Consider the following 20390-nt stretch of genomic DNA (forward strand, 5'->3'; position numbering starts at 1 on the left):
TGAGCATCCTCGGCCGAATAGGTGTGTTCGAGCCTCGCTATCTATTTATTTATTAATTTAAGATTCTTCATCAGTTTGGGTTCATGTTTCACAATGATGCTTCTGCATCTTTAGGCTTAAGCCTCCTCCCATGCAGAACAGCATATGGCTTTGCTGCAAATGCAGCCCTGGCCAACATGCTGGACTTAAAAATCTGGCAGTGCCAACTTACAAAAGTTTCGTAGTACATATGCCAATACCAGCTGCATAAAAACGCAGGGACCATGAGCTTTCAATGGGTTTTCCAAAGTCGAATATAAAAATTGCTGCGAGTCAAGCTTATTTATGTAAACACTTCCAGTAAATTTATTTCTTGACAAGTTATAGCCCCACAGTCACCCAGCAGCAAAGCCACCCGCGTGGATTCTCCACCATCTCCCGCAGTGCAGCCGTGCGGCTGTGAACTGGTGGGCTCCCATCACACCTGGTGGGGCGAGGGGGCAGCCAGGCATGATCCGTCACCTGGAGCCATTGCTCTGCTTTTACCCCGTGAATCCAGCATGTCTCCACGCGTCTAGAAATGCGATACTGGGCAATTGCTTGTCCCGGGTGTAATTCCATAGCCAGGCACAGATTCCACCGTGGCGGCGGGGAGCGATGCCGACCGGGGCGTTCAGCAGGCTTTGCTCTGCAGGGCCCTGCCGGCGCAGGGCTCGCCGCCACGCTGCGGGGCCGGCTGGTTGCACTGCCGGCTGCGCCGCGCTGTGCCCGCCTGGCAGGGAGACCACTGCGACCAGCAGCTCCAGCGCCCGTTCGTCTCACCGCCTGTAAGCGTATATTAAAAAAGAGGGGGGAAAAAGTAATAATATTCAAGTCTGAAGTGCTCCGTAGGGCCTGACTGCGGTGGCGTGCTTTGGGTGGGAGCAGGGGAGGGTGGAAGGTGCTGCCAGCAGTTTGCGGTTTCGGCTCTGGCTCTGTACCCTGTGCTGTGGGTGGGACTCGCTGGTCCACCCCCGCCGTGCCCAGCACACGGACGGCTGTTGTGATCAAGGTGCTTTGAAGCCAGCATCATCTCCTTCAGGCACCACTAGCTGTTTCTTTCTCTCCTCTGCTCATCTGAAAGGCTGCATCTTGGCTTTCCTTCCCAAAGGGCAGCCGACAGCTCTCCCTGCACTGACTTTCTCACCTCTGCCCGAGACAGAGGGACAGAGGTCTCCTAGTGTCGTGGAGGTGTCTGAAAAGTCTGCCCATCCTTTTGGAGGTGGGTGATTTCAAGGCTTTTTCATTACAGTACAGACTGAGTTGTCAGGAGCATTCAATACTATGGATTATGGTGGTGCTCCTGAATGATGGGAAAGCTTGATGGCTGTCATTTACTGTCGGTTTTTATTTACTCAGCTGGCCTTCATGCCTGGCTTGGGCACTTTATTAATCCAGACAGCACAAATGGATGTGTGTGCTCTGACGTAGTGCTGGGTGGAAAGCTGCGTTTGCCGTCTGCTGAAGCATCGTGCTTTACAAAAACGGAGTTTGGCCTTAAATGAGTTTTGGAACTAAAAATCTGAAATGAAAAATTGCCCACGAGCTGGAAGTGTGTCTGTCCCCGCTATTGCTAAAGTCAGGGAGCAGGGGGGCTGGCCAGTTCGGTGGGCACGCTTTGGGGCCAGGGCCTGAGCTTTCCAAGCTCCTCATCTGTATGGGTTTCACCTGGGTTTTTCTTCACAGTAGCTAGTATGGGCTGCATTTTGGATTTGTGCTGGAAACAGGGTTGATAATACAGGATGTTTTTGATATTGCTGAGCAGTGCTCACACAGAGCCAAGGCCTTTTCTGCCTCTCACCCCAGCCCAGCAGCGAGGCGGCTGGGGGCACAAGGGGCTGGGAGGGGACACAGCCAGGACAGCTGACCCCCGCTGACCCAAGGGATGCTCCATACCATAAGTCGTGCTCAGCCTATGAAGCTGGGGGAAGGGGGGGGGGATATTCGGCATGGTAATGGTGATGCTTGTCTTCCCAAGTGCTGGTTAGGCATGATGGAGCCCAGCTGTCCCGGAGGCGGCTGAGCCTGCCTGCCCGTGGGCAGCGGTGAGCGAGTTCCTCACTTTGCTTTGCTTGCGTGTGCAGCTTTTGCTTTACCTGTTAAACTGTCTTTATCTCAACCCATGTGTTTTCTCACTTTTACTCTTCTGATTCTCTCCCCCATCCCATGGGACCATCTCAGGCACATCCCCTGGATTTGAAGCCAACCCAAAGAGCCTGAGATTTTTAAAGAAACCCACTTTGCAGTCACTGAAGCAATGCTTTTGAGCTCAGCTTCGTAAACCATCTACCCAGCTCTGCTCTAACTCCTTATCTCACCACAGCTTTGGTTTTCCAGTGGTGAGACCCTAGTTATGAGCACATGGCTGAAAGCCTGGAGCCCTGCCTGGTGGAACTGCTCTGAAGATAGATTTTCCTGCCAGCTTCATGTGCTGAGATTTGGAGTTTTTTGTCATCGCAAATTAGGACAAAAATATCCAGAAAGAACTGTAACATTTTTTTTTAAATAAGAGCATGTTCCAAGATTAGCTTTTTTTGCCACTTATTTAATTTTTTAGGATAGTATATAAAGTGATAAAGAAAACATAAATAAAAGCCTGTCACTTTGGAAAAACACATTTTTTTTCTCTCCCCAAATAGATACTTGCCTCTAGTTAAAGTGTTTCCCGGGGGCACTGGAGGGGAGAAGTCTGGCAATGTGGCAATTTTTTACTCAAACAGCATTTTGGGTGGCACATTGCTTGTGCACCACTCCCCAGCTGCTTCGCCCGGCCCTTTCAGCTCCCTGCCCTCCCTGCCCAGCGAGGTCGGTGCTGTCACCCTTGCAGCAGGCATCCTTAGCCGCACGCTGCAAGCACTCCAGAGAATGTCCGTCCTGAATACGTGACATCCTGGTTGGTGAGGACCAGGTGACGGTCTCATTTACAGTAACGAGCTGTGCCCGTAGAGCACTGCAGGCAGGCAGAGCCCACCCCTGGGTGGGCAGTGCAGGCAGCGGGGCTTTGCCAGGGTGCTGCCGCCGAATCCCAGCTCAGCTCTTTGCAACATGTCAGCCAGTCTCCGGCTATTAAACACATCCTCGTTTCCACTGATTTATCTGTCATAATCACCTAAGCTGCTAATTTAAGTGTCTCGCAGGGCTGCCTAGGATGGCATGGCAAGGAGAGCAATATGGCAGTGAAGGCTTGATTGATGCATGGATGCAAAGAGCTGTTGGGTAAGCGGGGGGGGAGGACCCTGTCCCTTTGCTGCCTTTCCCCCTCCCTGCCGCAGGTGTGGGCCGGGGTCTTACCTCGGCGCTTCGTCTGCTCGCAGGCAGGGCCTCCGTAACCGGGGCGGCACTGGCAGAAGCAGGTGTCTCCCACCAAAACGGGCTCACCGTTGTTCTGGCACGGTCCGCAGCGGCAGGCGTTGAACTCCAACAAGTAATCGTCCAAAGCCCGTTTCAGGTTTTGCCGTTTGGTTTCCATATCGCCGAGGTTGCTTCTGCGGAGAATTTCATGGATGGGCTGCAGCTGCGTAGGATGGAGATGAATAGCACGGAGACAATTTCAGCTGGGCTTCAACTGGGACGCTACCACACCGCAGCCAGAGAGCTGTGACATTGCTCGATAAACTCGGGGCTCAGAAAAAACTCATTTGTCTTCCTCGACAGCTCCATGTACATCATGCAAATGTGTTACCATGACCGATGGGCCCCAGCGACAAACCACCGTACCAAAACCTTCCTCATCCTAGAGATTTGTGTGGGATTGGCTTTTCTGGACGTGCTTTGGAGTTCCAGTTTAGATACAAATGATAAATCAAAACACCCCAGTAAGCCCATTTTTTGACTGATTTCTTGGTGCTGTCATGATCTCAGAGATTCTCGCATGCTTTTTGCCTTTTTGAATCAAAATGTTTTGGTAAGAGCTTTGGACAGTGGTTATCATCAAAACTTTGATGCCAACCTGCCATTAATGGTCACCCGATGGGAACCGTCCAGTAAATGCTGAGTGTGGAGAATTCTTCCTACATACTTTTTGCCTTTTGATGTCATGAAATGATACTGTGCCGTCTACAGCTTTAAGAATATAACATGCTCCTAGTATTTCTAGTAGCAAAACCCAGTTCTATAGATCATTCAGCAAAAATAGTCCAGTTTGGGCAACTGCAATTGTAACAACTGAATATTCATATGCATATGAATATTTAAGCTAAAAGCTCAGGGCTGGGCTGAGGACACATATTTACATTTGTCTGTCCATGAGTCTTGTGCGAGTGCTGTGTGTCTTGCCTGGGGATCTGTGGAAACTGGTCCCAGAGAAGAGTGAGGCACTGTCTCATAGCACAAGGCTCAGTGAGAGCGAGTCATGGGGAGCATCAGCCAAGCTTTGAGAAGAGCTCTTAGGCAAATTTGCACCAGCCCGATTAACAAACGAGAGGGAGCTGCAGATAAGAGCTGCTGAAGGTGACACGAGCACTTATTGGCAGCTCTGGTTGCACAGTGACTGCTGAGCCCCGGAGCAGCCAGCAGGGAGGTCAGCGCATGGTTTACTGGAAAATTGCAATAAATTTTGCCCAGGATTGATGGGAACTTGTGCAGAAAGGTGAATAACCTGCCGCTGGAACTGAAAGTGCTTTTGTGTTATTGGGGCTTTCTGCCGCTGGGGTGCTGTCCAGGAAGGTTTGCAGCATCCTTCTTGCCCTGCCAATAACGCAGGTAATTCCTCGTTCTGTTTTCCCTTCTCCCACCCTCTGTCAGAGCCGGGAGCGGGGTGCTTTCAAATGAAGATGAGAGGGATGGATGGGGCAGCATGTCCCTGCCATGACTGAGGTACTTCCCCCACACCCCCCAGCTGCGCTCCCGGAGCAGAGCAGTGGTCATAGCATCTCGGGGTAGATGTGGTACTCCTGACCACAGCCAAGGAGCTGTGCCCAGCTCCTCACACCTCTGCACTCTCTGGCCCTGCATTATTTGTTTGCAGGGTTGCTCTTCTCTCTCCCTTCCCATCCCCTCTGCTTGCACCTGTCTCTTCCCCACCTCTGGAGCCCTGTAGGATGCTTCGGTGATCTTTCCGTTTTATGGAGCATCCGATAAAATGAAAGGGAGAAGCAACTCTTGGTGGATTTTTATGGCCACGGACCCCCTTTTGGAGCATGGAGAAAGACAGGACCCACCTGGCAAAGCAGCCAGGAGCCCCCTGCTCTAAATTCCCTGGAAGCACTCTCAGCTACACCCACCATGGTCTGCAGAGGTTAGGCATAGCCACTGCGGCTCTGAGGCAGGTGAAAAGTGGGGGGGTCTATGCAGAGCCCTTGCCTAGGGAGGCAATACTCCTTCCCCAGCCCCCCAGGGGTCCCCTGCTTATACGGGAGGGCGGAGAGCAGCGGGGAAAATAATAGAGGTGAATGCAGCCGCAAAGAGCCATTCATTGGGAAGCTGTTTGGGAACACATCAAAAACTGAACTCGCCACTAATCCAGCATTAAGCTCCTTGTCCGTCTCCCTGCGGATGCGGTCGGTGGGAGATGTACTCCCCTTTGTGAAATGAATAAGAGGTTACCAGATCAGTGGCCCATTACATTTAATCTTGTTCTGTGATGGAATCACAATAAAAATACAAAATGATCTGCTCGACTACACTTTCATTCCTTATAGTGGCAGAGTTTCTTCAACTGCAGAAAAGCCTTACCTCAAAATCAATAACAGCAGGATTATATTTTAATGACCTTCCCCAGTGACGATACATATTGCCATCCCAACTGTTTAAGAGCCCTCCGCTGTAACTGGTATCTCCACCTCTTATCCGGGGAATAATATCTTCCACAACTGCACTGTTGCTCTCAGCATCTGAAAAGTTGAATCACACCCATATTATTTAGCTACCGTTCCCACACGTACACAAGAAATTGCTTAATGGAGGTAAGATCAGTCATGCAAGGGGGCTGTCAGTGAGCATCACCGATGCTGCCTCCTGGAATCGATGGGAGCTTGGCATCCCCTGCTTGCGGGACCACGTTACCACAGGGCGGCCGGTGATGAATTGAGCATCCCGAAGGCTCTAAGCTGGTGCAGCCTGAAGAGCCTACATGCCTCCAGCCTTGGCTTCTAGTTAGCATGTGGGCAGTAGATCATGCTGTCTGTAGCTGGTTAAGTGATTTACCGATCTGGGGCTTCCTAGCCTCTTTTTATACTTTTTATAGTCAGTTTTGACTTCTTTAATAGTTGCCATGTTGCCCTTGTCATCCATTCCCAGTCTGTCATGGCCACAGGAACTGCAGCCTTCCAGCCACCCCACTGCCTCTATGTACACGTGTTCCTAATCCAGGGATTGCTGCCTTAATTCCTGCTCTTTCAAGAGCAATTAGCACTCCCGGAGACTGGGACCCAAAGTCGCGTTGGTCCCACAACTGGGCCGGATCCACGGCTGGAGATGGCACCAGAGCTCCCTTCTCCGTCCCCTTGTGTGACCCCGCTTGAATCTCCACGCCCAAGTGACCAAGCAAAGCGATGCCAGATGCTGTGACAGACATCTGCCCTGCTGTCATACCAGTTTTCAGAAATCCTTTCTTTGCACAGTCGGAGGATGACACAGATGCTTCCAAACGCTGTTCACTCTCCCTGACTGTAAGGCCAATGGAGTGGCCAATGCAGGCGCTTATCTCTTCAGCGCTGATGTCTGCAAAACAAGAAAACCGACAAAATCAGTGGCTCATTCTGAGTGGAAGGTTGTTCATTTACCTGCTTTTTTCCCCTCCATCAATGAAGAAAATACTTAGTTATTTGTGTGGCCTGTTTTTCAAATTCAGGAGCTGTTCCAGGCAGAGAACAGCCAATATTTTGTTGGGGTATGTTGGGCCTGTCACATGATAGGTGAGTAGGGAAATGTCCTTACCGTGAAATTTGTTTCCTTAGAAAGTATTAAAAGAAAGCAGAAACCTGAACACAGGGCTTCAGGCACTTATTTCCTTGTTTGGTCTATTTATTTAAAACTAAAACATTTGAGGGTTTTGCAGACTGAATCTAGGGTAAAGCCAGGAACAGCAGCTGAAATCAATAGATGCTCACTAATTTCCCTAAACTCAGGACCTGACCCCTGTATTGGGGGTTTAAGTAGCATCTTCAGTAGCAACTTGCAGAGGGTCTGTCTGCTGAGAGCTGCCAAAGCCTTGCTGCCAGCCAGCACTACCACATACATCATGAAAATACGTAACTGGAGACCCATGAAGGGACTGCAGAGGGGAGAAGGGAACTAATGAGGTGGTTTCACCAAGGTAAGCAATGCGCATATTTCATATAGCCTGGGTTTATGTACATACCACTGTGCTGCAAATATAAGGCCGTCTTCTTTAACAGGTAAAAAATCCATTGATTTCTATAAATACAGGTATTGTAAGTAATAGGTAACTTTTATATTGCTCTTTTTGTCGGAGGACCTTAAAGTGTTTTACAAAGCAGCCCAGCGATCAATGCGGTGGCACTGGAAGGGGGGCAAGGAGGTCAGCAGGATTTGTGCATCATGGCTTAATGGTCTAAAGGCTGAAGCTCTGTCCGAGCCCCAGCCCGGAATGGTGTCTGCTGAACTGCCTCAGCCCAGCATCGGGGAGCAGGGTCTGGCCTTGCTTGTGTTTAAAATACTGGTAAAACGCCCGTAGCTTGCTGTTTTGCTGCCTTCTACACACCCTGCAGGAGAGGCTCGCTGGAGCTGCTCGTTGGCGCGGTGGGTCCCAACTGGCGGAGCTGCTCCGCATCTTGAGGAAGGGGCTACAAGTCCTGGATTCAAACTGGTGAGAGCTGAAGCATGCTCAAGACTTCAGGGGGGATTACATCCCATTGCAAAACTGGGCCCTTGAGAAAGATTAAATGTGTGGCACTCAATTACTCGTACTAAACCGTTCAACAGTTGTAAACACAGTGGGTAAAGTTCATTCACCCAAAGCAATATGAGTGATTGCTTATCTTGGTGTTGGAGGGCCATAAAATTAAACTTGAGGAACACCCTGATTAATTGATTGGCCATGGTTCCTGTTGAGTAATTATGATCAGCGAGGGTCTGTCAATACAATTCGCTATTGGTTGCAGCAAGATCGGGTCTTGATAAATGAAAAGTGGTTATCATTGCAAAAGGGTGGTCATAGAAAATATTGGCACTTGAGGGGGGAGCTCTGATAGGTTTTTTATATGATATAATTTGCGATAGCTAAATGTGCTCAAGTGATAAGATTTACTGCTGCATTTTGAATTAATCAGAATATATGAAGACTCTTTCTAATTTAATCTGTGCATAATCTTTCTCCCATAAATGTTCTTGTAATGTGTGAACACATTATACTGTTTTCTGCTAAATAATAGAACCGTAACAATCTATTTTAAAAACTAGTAATGAAAAATATTGATGGCAGAGCATCAAGGGACCTTGTTCTGACATATGTATTTATTTCATTCACGACCACATCCATGCAAGCCCTTGCAGCCTGAAAGCTAGAAATGGGTCTGGCAGCAAAACTGCCACCCTGAGCTCTGCACCGGTGAGTTGCAGCCTATTCCTGGGTATCTAAACCCAGAGGGTGTCTTCGTTTGCAAAATTCAGGTTTCCTAGATGCTTAGAGTCCAGCTCATGCCTGTGCCTAGCTAGACGCTCAGCAATCACCCAAGCTGTCCTTGGACCCAGCCTAGGGATCTTTTTCCTGGGCATGCGCTTTAATCACTGGTCTATAAAAAAGGAGTGTTTTCTCTTCCAGAGCATTTAACATAGAGCTTCGTGGGCTAGGCGGGCTCTCGGGAGCCGTGGTTGATCTAAAGCAGGTGCCATGCTGCTCATCCCTGTGGGGACTCAGCGGTACATCTGCAGGCATCTGCAGCGCTTCAGACTCTTAGGAAGGTCGCGTTTTAAGTCTTGAGCACTTCTGTCCTGATCCTGTCCATTCCTCAGGGAAGGTGGATAGTCCTCTTGCAAACATGTGTGTGTGTGCCCGTGGTGTGGCACGTTTCCCAGGTCAGCGGTGCTCTGCGTCACGCGGCTCCACGTGGTTGGGTCCTTCTGGGTCTGCGTCGTGTGACGTAGAGCACCTCTGACCTGGGAAATGGGGACTTTCTGGCAGAGCCTGGGTTAGATGAAAATTACAGAAGCATGCTACATTAGAATGAAAACGACCTCTCTACTGGGGCACATTTTTGTCTTTTACTGAACTTCAGCATCCTTCTTTCCTAAGATAAGGCATCTCGTGGCAGTAAATCTCCTCTTTATATACGCAGCAGGCACAAGATGAAGTGAAATAATAGCCTCCCTCCACATGCTCTCGATTCATTCTTCCTCTGAAATTGGCAGCCTGCTTCCTGAAGACTTGCTTGCCAAGATCTTCTTCACTTCTATATCACTCGCTTTTCAAAGTGAATAAATGATCTGCAGAGGCGTCGTGTTTCCAAATGTTAGTAGTTCAGGAACTTGATGAAAATTCTCTCAGTCGGTAATTCCTTGTGGAAAAACTGGCATGGTCAGCCCTCACCGTGGAGTGCATAGTTATCCTAGTGCTGATAGTACCAGACCATTTCAGACCAGAGGCAGAATTTGGGGCAGAACCATGGAAATTAATGGAATTACAGCAATTGGCACCAACTGCAGCAATTTCCACCTGTTGTCCTGTCCAAGATCACAATTTTCTCTTGCATAAACGTCCAGCCTGGAGTTACCGAGGCACCATTATCCTTGGCAGAGCGGGCAGTGGGATCTATGGCATGGTTGACACCTTTGCAGGAGTTGACAATCCAGTTAGTGTACTGAAGTGCCCTGTTATTGTTCTGCATCTTATGTTTTTGACTAGGAAAAATGTCATGCTTTTGGCTCGCCAGTAATGGCTATTCTTGCTCTGTAGGCATCTGCAGTGGATGTTTTATGTAACTGAGATTTAGAGATATGGCTCTCCAGCCTCATAGACTCTGGTCTGTTGAGAACTGGAGCTAACAGAAGTCTGTTAGTCTTCAGATCTGACACTAACCAGAGTAAAGTGGCAGAGCTATTGCCAAGTGCAAGGCGTTATTGCCATTTACAGAAAATTGAAATCCTCACTATTAGGAGGCTAAACCGTGAGTGGGCTATCTTTCTTTGTTCTGGATGAGTTTGAAGTCCTGGAGCATTCATGATAATGGCCAGAACAAAGACTATTAGAAATAGGGGAAGTTTGGAGAAGTCTAGAAAGTCACACCGAAAGAAAGGGAGAAGAAGATGCTCGGGTTCCTCCCTAAGACACCAAAATCTCACGCAGATTCTGAAATTAGAGCAGGAAGGACGTTTTCTGATACTCAAGCTTATCTGTCCCCTGCTCTGTGGCCAGTAGAGTGTCCACCTAGTGAACAACACGCAGGTACCCCTGCCCCACCCCCACCATGCATTTTGGGGCTTGTGACCAGTACGTGTCTCTCGTGTGACGGGGCATGCGTGCCAGCTCAGCAAAGAGATGCCAAAGAGCACCCACCCTCCCAGGGCCAGGGCCACGATGGCTGTGGGGAGCAGCCAGAGCCAGATGAATTGCTCCCATGGACTGGACCCACCCCATGGCCACCAGGTTGGAAACCCCTGGTTTAGAGCAGAAGTTGTGAAGAGAGAGTATCTGTGTCATTTTCTAACCTTTTCTTCTCATTTCCTCCTTGTTGATGACAAGGATGTACTCAAAGACGCCCCCCATGGTGCCAGACGTCATGAAATGGGTGCCGTAGTCGTTGATGAATTTGGCATACATGCCATAGTTGTAGGTGTCCGGGAGCTCCTGCAGGGAGAGCAGCACATCTTCATCCAAAACTATGTTGTCTCTTCTCATCTTGAAACGGGCTGTCTGCACCTTCGTCACACTTCTAATGAATCCAACCTCCTGTTGGAGGTAAAGGAAAGAAGAGCTGCCACTCAGCGTTTGTTTAAAACAAACAAACAAACAAACAAACAAACAAGTCATGTCTAGTTGTTAGGTTTGCAGAGGAAAGCCTGGCTCTCTGACTGTCAGTGTATGTTGAAGGCATGAAAACAAACCTGGGTTTAAACGAAATCGGTGGTAATTCTTTAGTGTTTCTTTCTGGTGTGCTGTATGAGGTGGAGGGCAAAGCCGTGGGTTTGGATGCTGTGGGGGTTTTTATTGGTGTGTGAAAACGATCAGAATAGGGCTCTGCATGATTCTCCTCCATCCTCCATTTCTTTCTTCTGCTTTCCTTTCCATACTGGTTATTCCCTTTTGCTTTTTTCCACAGCCTCAACCAGTAGTGCAGGACAAGGGCTGAAGGCAAGCCCAGCCCAGTCTGGCCAGGAAGGGGAACCCTGGTGAGGAAGGCGCCAACGGGAGGAGGATTCCCTGGATATACCACCCGATCCACAGCTCCTCTTCCAGCTTAGCTGCTGCCTCAGGCAAGGCCCTGGTGCAACCAGAACAGCCCTTTGAATGATTCCTCCAACAATAGATCATCATTTAGCTGCAAACATTGTGTGGGTCTAGACAAGGGCACAGTAAATACTATAATGGTGCCCATTTCAAACAGCTTTTAAGGGCATTTTAACTCAGAAAACCATCAAAGTAATTCTTCTTTATTGTTTTCTGTCAGCAGCCACGAGAGAAGTGAGATGGGGCACAGTGAATGTGGGAAATACCAGCACTCGTGTTATTAGATTGGAAAAAGGTCGTCACAGCTGGTCCGTGATGTAAACCCACTGTGAGACATGCACCCTATTACCGGGTACTCTTTTTTTTTTTTTGGAGCAGTATTTTAACCTCCCATAAAAAGTAGCATATTTCCCCATCACAAGGCAGCTTGTATTAATTTGAACAAGATATATTTGCTACCGGAGATCATTCCCTGAGGACAACTGTTTTGATCAACATCTTGATATTTCCTCCTCCCTCATCGTCACTTTAAGCATTTTTTTATTTATGTGCTTAATGTAGCCATGAAACAGGATGGGGTGAGATGACATGTGTTGCGGTACTTCGTAATTCAATTTTATTCCCACTCCCTGTTTGCTAAAACGTAATAAGAACAACAAACAGGGTTACTAACGATCATATTGCAATTACATGAACAAATTAAGGTACAATTACTATGTGTTAAAAAATGCAATTGAGAAAATAAACTGACATAAGTTACAGCCAGACCATGTGATGCACAGATGACATGACTGGAGCATATGCATCACTGATAGTATTTTATTTTTTTTTACCTTTGCAGTGTATTGTGTGAAATTCTTCAAGGATCCTTTGCCACCTGATAAAGTGAAGCCCAGTTCTAATTGGATATCTGATTCTCCAGGCCCAATACCAATGGTAAAGCCGTTTGTTCTGGTTTTGTCACTTTTAAGGGCATCAAGCAGATCCTTTGAATCCTCGTAAAACTCAAAAGCGAATCCAGAATCAGCATGAGCCTAAAGTGAGAGGAGCAGACATTAATTTTTCAGGTACTTCCCTTCCTTTTTAACCTCTGTTTCTTTAAGGAGCTGATGATGCCTCTGTTGAAGCCCGCGATGCTCCTGACAGCACTGACATTGACTTCAGTGGATGTGGAATAGAGAATTAAGTCACGTACTGTTACATTTGGAAATAGGTGAGAAATGTGGGTAAAGCCATGCATTTTGCTTCGACTGTCTCCAGATGGGGGAAAGGTTAGTGTTTAGCCAGTCCAAGCAGTACCATTAGAGCCAGAACCAGTAATGGTACATATTAAGATAGCTTGACGTTCCCATCATAAAGCCTTCCTTCCGCTTCCTTACAGCTCTGCCAAATCCTAACGATTTGGACTGAATTTTTTCTCCCCAGCCTGCTTCTGGATGAATTTATTTAGGAAAAAAAATCAGCCACTTGCAATGGCAGCACTAGAAAACAAACATTGTTTTGCCTGTGTTTTAGAGAAGTGACCTTTTCCTTGACAGCTCTACTTTGCCAGCATGTGAAATGGAGCAGCCTTGCTGAATCCAGGCTGTGTCATTTGCCATCCCTGTAAAAAGCCAGCTGAACTACCAACACTGCAAAAAACCATCTCACACCGTTGTGAGTGACTTCCTAGACCCCAGCGGGTACACTCCTAAGCTAGACGTGTATAGGGCATGCTCGAGTGTCCCTCAGCGCCTGACCACGGTGCAGATGTCCACCACTGCTAGCAGCAGATAAGGGGGGCAAGAAAAGGTGGTCCGTGTGGTGGGTCTGTCTGGGTTCCAGCTGGGGACTAGGGAGCACAGGGGACTCCACCTGCTGGGAGTTCATGAGAGCCACTTGTATTGAGCCTGTGGCTGTAACGTTCCCCTGGAATAATGTGTTTTCTTTCATTCATGTCAAAAAGCATGAGAAATGTTGAACAGTGTGGCCAAGGCACCCACTTAGGACATGGAAGACCCAGGCTGAACCCTTGCTCTGCTTAGTTCAGTCTCCAACATCAGATGTGACCCCACAGTATAGGCGTTGTGATTCATGGTGATGGCTTGCAGGGTCTCGGTCTCGCTCAGGATTTGGATTTATATCCCTTGTAGCCATGCCATAGACTTAAAAGGCTTTCTAAGATTGAACCAGTATCATTGTTCCCATTTTCCACATGGCCAAATTCATCCCTGGAGAGGCAAGTGGCTTGTGCAAGCTCTGCAGCTCATTAATAGCAGAATTTAGAGAAAACACATTTCTCTTGGCTCTGAGCGGGCCAGAGTAAGCAGTGGCGATGCCTGGGTGATATAGCACGTCAGCTCCTTGATGTGCCATAAAACAGCATTTATATCATCGCTTGCTGCTTGTCTCGGGGACAGCTGGAGAAGGGTACCTTGCAAGACAATCCATAGTGAATGCTAAACCGTACAATATCTTTATAGCAAGCTTGACTTTTATCTGGGAAAACGTTCCTAAATTTGACTACCCAGAGTACTTACTAGGAATTGGTATATGTGGAAGTTGTAAGGTTTGCGGAAATACTTCTCATCGTCTCCGTAGTACAGACGTTCACAGGCAGCGTCGTACCTCAGCTCCCGCCACTCACCGTTGTAGACATACTCACAGTGGCCTCCAAAAAAATTAGGATCATACACGTACTGGCTCTCTTCCTGTGTTAGGATATTGTATCTTGGAAAGAAGCAGCATTTGGAAAGTTATCCATAGCTCCCCTTGTATTTCCCCAATAGTCTCTGTCACTGTTTCTGTTCTCCTGACACTCCAAGTTATCTGTCCTCAGGTCTCTGACTTTGAATTTGGATAGCACCTAAAAATCTAAGGATTGGGTTTATTATCTCCTTGCTATGTCCTTCCCAAAGGAGACAAACAGGCATTTTATTTCCAAGACATCGCTTTGGACTCCTAAGCTAGAAGTAGAAGAAATTGGTGAAGTTGTCCAGCCCATCCCAGCAAGTAGTGATGAAAGTCCCGACGTCTTGGCATTCCTCCAGGTCCCCTGTGAGCCTAATGCATCTCACTGTCACAAAGTGTTTCCTGGCATTTTCTGTTAATTGTTTTCTATCTTAATTTCATCTCCTTCCTTTTAATAATGGTCTCATTTATCAGGGGAGTTAGCACCCTCCCTAGACTTGCAGCCTGCTTCTGCTTTGCCAAGTCTCTCACTTACTGTTCCTTACACCTTTCTTCCTGCTCTCCAGCCATCGCAGCTGCTTCCCTCTGAAGTCTTGCCTATTACCAAATATTCCCTGTAATTCCATGGCCCAAGTAAAAGCATTATTCAAACTAGACAGCAGCATTGCTCCTCACAACAGGGAATCATCTTTAAGACTAAGCTAGTAAATGCTATTGCTTTTGTGTGGTCTGCAGGAGAAATGCATCAGAGAGCGGGACTAAATGGGTGCTTGGTTAAAATTAATGTATGCCTTGAAAAAATTTTGATGGACTCTCTTCGGCCCTGGACCAGAGAGACATTTACCTCATGGACTCCAGAGAACGTTGGATCGAGCTGATGGGAAGGTTCTCGGGTGGCTGACTATGTGCTCATACTGCAGCACGTGTTCTCCAAGTGAGACTAAGCAGTACCTTGGCTAAAGCATAAGTTTTAAACCAGGGGTGTCGCAGCAGACAGTTTGCCTTTCAAATTGGTCTGGAGTTTTCTTTTGCATGTATTACCTAATCAAAATTTGAAACTGAACAGGGTGACACTTCTTCATGGATAGAGTATTTACCCTGCTTGTATCTATTTGTGTGGTGCTCAGGCTCTCTGCCTTCAGTCTGTGCTTTGGAGTCCTAAATCCTGGAGTCAGGTCTCCTTAAGGATGAACAGCACCAGGTTGCTGAATCTCCAAAGTCTTCTGTTTGCTTTAATATATGGCTTTTATCAACTGGAGAAAGCTGTGAGATAACTAGGATATTTTTTGACAGGAGTATAAAGAGGGCATCACAAGCACAGAGTGGCTGGGAGAGGCCAGGGTCAGACAGTAAATCCAAGACAGGATTTGAAATAAAAGCCGGGGTGAACTTTCCTGCCTCCTTCATTGCTACACATGGCTACGTGAGACGGGAGCTCTCCTTTGGGTCTTGTACGGCACCCTATAAACTCACGGAGCACTGCTGTTACGAAGGAAGAGCAATTTACAAAAACTCAGTCCTGTTCTGATTGTGAGAGTAGCAGCTATTGATTCGTTACTCACCCTTGGGCTGCTTTTTCAGACCCTGGGATTGGGAACAGGTGTTCACAAGGGCTTTCAATACCTTCATCCTCACAGTTACTCTCATCAGACCCATCCCTGCAGTCTGGCTCTCCGTTGCACACCAGATGCCGTTGAACACAGCGACCTACAGTGCACAGGTACAGGCAGTGGTTTATCCACCCTTCAGAAGACCTTTTTTGGCAGCTTGCCCTGATGGTGCTGTTTACCACCCTTATCTTGGGGCCACAAGAAGTCCCACTGGGTGTTAAACACCACGCTTTTCCATTGGGAGCTTGCTTTTCCCAGCTCCTTGGCAGGATATTTTCCTTTGCAACCTGGCGTGAGCACAGCTTGGATCCAAGCTGGCCTCTCCCTTGGGCTCCCAGGGGATGGGAGTCAAGGAGAGGTCACCTCGGTGGGCTGATTTTGTTACTCAAAATCGTGCTTGTGGGAAGGAGCTACAGGAAGCAATAGCTTCTCCACTTGGCTCAAGAAAGTCGATTCTGTCTGATTAAAGTGAAATTTAGCCTCTTCCTATTGCAGGAGGTATTTGGGAAGTTTCTTGCTGTGATTATAGCTCAAGAATGGATGTTTTCTGGAAGGGCAGCTTGAAAGTGTGTTTGCTTCTGGGAGTGAGGAGGAAGCCTTGACATGACATTCATGGCAGGAGGGAACTGGTGCTGCTGCACTTGCCTCGATGGAGTGGTGATGACCTGCTCCAGCTGATGAGCTGGTCAAGGGCTGGCGCGTAGTTCTAAATTTCAATAGAATTTTCATTAAAGGCTCAAGATGGGAGTTTGAGCCATTTGTGTAAAAAACAAAAATCTGTCAAGGCTAGTCAAACTTTCAGAGAACAGCCGTATCTTGTCCCGATCCTCAGAGCTGGGGATGGCTAAAAATAAATAAATCACCCCAACAGATTGCTAGTTGGATTCATGATTGAACTATGTCTTTTGCAGAGGGAGAAAGTGGCGTGCTGTGGGAGCGCTGGTGCCCGTGGAGGGGAGTGTGAGCACGCAGCACAGCAGTTGGAGCAGAATATTTCTGCTCTCTTATTTCCACTGAAAAATTAACCTTTTCCAAGTCACACAGCCTTCTTTTCTATCCAAATTCGGGTGTAACGTGGATGGATTTCTGTAAAAGTGAGGGGAAAGACAAAGATGGGGATATTTCCCGCTTCCTTTTGCACTGGTTTACCCTCCTGCTGGCTGGTTGGCAAAGCTCTGCCCGTGGCGGGGGCTGCTATCACCCCAGGTCTGTCCGCCCAGGACCAAAACCTCTTTGGCAAGAGTTTGTGCCTGGTTCACTCACCTGTTTCCTCACACCGAAAGTCTTTCCCACAGCTGGGGGGTCCCGTGCATGTTGTCTCGGCGCGGCAAGCTTGCTCACCCCAGAGGTGCCCCGCGCATCGCCGCCCTGCGAACCCCGCCGGCTGCATCAGCCTCCGGTACCGGTGCTAAACCGCACAAGAGAGAAAAACACCGCCAGCACCTAACCCATGTCCCTCAGAGACACCACCTCCGCAGGCGATAAAGCAATTAAAACCATCACTTCTATCTGTATTGTTATCTTTTCATGCAACCCAAAGACTTTGTCCATGATAAATGGAGGAGAGTCAGCAGCAAGGGGGGAGCTCAGGAGATTTGCTTGAGGTTCATGTAAGTGAATTCAGGTGGGGCTGGGGTGACTGTTTTTAAATATCTCTTTCCTACTTTGTACCTGGGATTTTTCATTACACGTGCTTTGTCCTGAAATGTATCAGGCTCAGATGGACACAGACACTAAATGCAACACTGGTCCTGCAACGTTACCGATGGATTATTAATAAGAAGCGCTGGTCTTTAAACCGGGAAGGAAAAAAAATACAAGGAAAGAGAGAAGAACCAAATCATTTATAAGCATAGGAACAAAAAAAATGCAGGGATAAAAACTCAGTAGAAAGCAAAATTATGTCGAGTATTTGAAAATAAATTTTTGAATTGTGAAGACATATGTGAAAGGATATAAAAAAGTGAGAACAGGAGCTGATGAATGAAGACTGCTTCTAATTTCATTGGAATATGTGCATTAAGAATCAGGGGATACTTAATTAAATCTGAGATAGAAAAGGAAGAAAGTCTTGGGCAAATATTCGGGCCTGATTCTTCTGCTATTTGCCTTGATTTCGCATTTTGCTGTTCTGCTGCCTTAAATGAATTTATTCCCCAGTTTACACCAGGGTAAGTAAGAGCCTCTCTATTAGAGGAGCATCTCCGTCATATTTGGATGAGTATACTGGATGCTTCAGAATGATGAATATGTATTATATATATAATTAATGTGTGTACATCCTCATCACAGACACATCTGAAGATAAATTAATACATTACGGTGGAGCCTTACTTTTTTCTCCTGGCAAGGAAAGCAATCAGTCCATTCTGACCACTGGCTCAGCTGACAGTCGACAGGAGCTGGAGAATTAACATCTCTGCTGCTTCTTCTGAGGAGGGGAAGAGACAGTGGTCTGTGGTCTTTGAAGTTGTGTTTTAAGGAGGGATGGGGGCTAGCAGGGGGGAATTCATCTCTCTGTGTGGTTTTTTTTCCACCAGGAATCCACTTTGTAGGAAATGGGAAGCATCCTGTAGCCAGGGTGGCTGTACTACCCAAGATGCCCCGTCCAGGGATTCACCATCAGAACTGGCCCCAGCGGCAGCAGGTGCAGGACCTGGGTTGCCTGCTTTCCCAAGAGCTCCTAGCCCTTTCCAATGAAATACATCTACGTCACATATTATATCACCAAACACGCTGAGTAAACAGAAGGAATGTCAGGAAGAGACAGGTTTTAAGGAAAGGCTTCTTTTTTCCCTGTCTTCTCAGAAGCACATCGTAAACTCCAGAAGCAGTGACGTTTATCACCTTGGGCCTGTTCTGAAATCTATTGATTTCATTTTTTTTTACACCTTTGTGAGTTCATGGTCAGTGTTTTTCCTGATGAGTGTGAAATCAGGGTCTGATTCCCGTGGGCTTTTGGAGCAGTGGGAATGGCTGCACCAGCAGTGCCGAGAAGGCTAGATACAAAGCAGTGTTGACTCTTTCTAAAAGGAAGTACATTCTGAGAAGAGGAAAACAACTAAAGGAAGGGTGTAAAAGCAGCAAACGGCAAGGGTACTGTATCTCTATGGCCCTTGGATCAGACTCTCTGCACATACACCGAGTATCACTATGCAACAGTAAGAAAATACTTCCCTGCCCTCCTAGCCCAGTTGTTACAATCTCTATTTCTGTCCCTGCTCCTATGATCTTTGTGCAATGCATTCTCCGTCTTGAGGAGCACTTTGTGGCATCCTAATACAACTCTGTGTTTGCCACAGCCTTCAAAGCATTTTGAGGGGTTACTCTGAGCCAAAACAGCATTATTAGTATAAGTATTTTGGTGCTTAACTAATGAGCAGTCTGTTTTACTTAGGAGACCGCAGTCCAAAGAGAAATATTGATAATTAGCTGAGGTGCGGGGCACACTGGGGAAGCATCAGTGTAGATGTAGGCTGTGGAACAGTTCCTAAATGAAAACCACCACAGCTCAGCAAGGAAGCCCGTGGATGCAGATCAGTGTGTGAGATAAAAACCCACTGTGTCTCCAGGAGAACAGGAGCCTGCAGACAAACACGGAGCTGGAGGACACGCCTGTATTGATGCCTTTTTTGCTCTGACAGGAGGATTTGTGGGCTGTATCATTCAGCACTTCACAAAGTACTTAATTGGCTCACCTTCGATTGGATTTTACATTTACCTCTTCATTATTCTGCCTTGTTTGATAAGTTCATCAAACATCAAAAATCTCGTCTTTGTTCATTTTCAAAAGGGATTATCGGAATAAGCCTTCATAATTAAGTGTATCACTACCACTTTTTTTTTTCCTTTCCGCCTTCTTGTCTCCATGTTCCAATTATCACTGATACCTTTTTTTGATCCTTCTAAATCATATTTGCCTTTAGAACAAGCCTGAAATTAATAGCTGTAGAAAAAAAAAAAAAAAACACCTACCATTTTCCTATCATGACACTATAGCTTTAGAAAAAAGTAACTTGTTTATTCCCTTCCTTCAAAGCCTAAGTGACACTTGTATAGGTTAATAATAATGTTGAAGGGAAAAAAAAAAAGGAGGTATGAGGATCTGGCTTGCATTGAAAATTGGGTTATTCACATGCACTTGTTAACTTCACATTGTCAAATGCAAAATAATTATAATGAAAAAGAATATGAAAAATATTCGCTCGTAAATCATCTTGTATAGGGAATTCATTGCAAGTGCCCAAACCCAGTATGGTAATTTTGGTAAGGAAGTTTAAGAAAGCTTAATAGTCATCTGCGAAAGAAAAACCATTGTGCAAACAGTTCCTATAAGAAGGAATTATGATGCCTAGCTTAGGCTTTGGCCAACTGCCAATATTTTATTTATTTTTTTTTCCCCGATAGCTGTTTACAGAGAGCACCGTGTGCACATGCCTCAAGTCAGGACAAAATTGATGGGCTGACTGACTTGTCTGTAATTTCTATATGTAAAGTGAGGGGGGAGCGGGCTTACCTCTGGGAAGGCGATGCCTCGAGCTCCCCGCGCACTGTGGCCGTGGCCCGACGAGCCGTTAGAGCCAGCGAGCATATAGACAGAATCAAAGGAGAAAGCCGACACAGGCTCCACCGCATTATTTTTCCATATGTAAATGTTTGCTACAGCTGCAAACAAAAGCTTCAGGCTTCAGGATGCCGTCGGGCAGGCACTGCTAGAGCAAGCGCGGAGCCCACCAGCCCCCAGAGCG

At 47.1% G+C, this 20390-nt stretch overlaps 1 protein-coding gene across 1 annotated transcript; it reads right to left on the minus strand.

Annotated features, from left to right (window-relative positions):
• Positions 1–318: 318 nt before the first annotated feature.
• On the minus strand, positions 319–20377 carry C8A (complement C8 alpha chain). The gene is made up of 11 exons (XM_037404791.1): positions 20159–20377; positions 17977–18073; positions 16906–17050; positions 15595–15739; positions 13882–14071; positions 12196–12396; positions 10624–10864; positions 6550–6678; positions 5692–5849; positions 3310–3532; positions 319–804 (listed from the first exon to the last, which is right to left on the minus strand). Exons 1-11 carry the CDS (start codon positions 20275–20277, stop codon positions 653–655), a joined length of 1800 nt encoding a protein of 599 aa, XP_037260688.1. The 5' UTR covers positions 20278–20377; the 3' UTR covers positions 319–652.
• Between the last annotated feature and the right edge of the window lie 13 nt (positions 20378–20390).

The sequence above is a fragment of the Falco rusticolus genome, chromosome 11 (assembly GCF_015220075.1).
Source record: "Falco rusticolus isolate bFalRus1 chromosome 11, bFalRus1.pri, whole genome shotgun sequence".
Classification (NCBI taxonomy): Eukaryota; Metazoa; Chordata; class Aves; order Falconiformes; family Falconidae; genus Falco; species Falco rusticolus.

Bases quoted from the DNA above. Each gene is read 5' to 3' on its own strand.
- C8A (XM_037404791.1), bottom strand. From the start codon at position 20,277: ATGCGGTGGAGCCTGTGTCGGCTTTCTCCTTTGATTCTGTCTATATGC. The intron at 5,850-6,549 runs GTATGACAGCAG...TCAACTTTTCAG, and splicing joins GAAAGGATTTCTGAAAACTG to ATGCTGAGAGCAACAGTGCA. The intron at 3,533-5,691 runs GTAAGGCTTTTC...CATCCTACGCAG, and splicing joins CTGCTGTTATTGATTTTGAG to CTGCAGCCCATCCATGAAAT.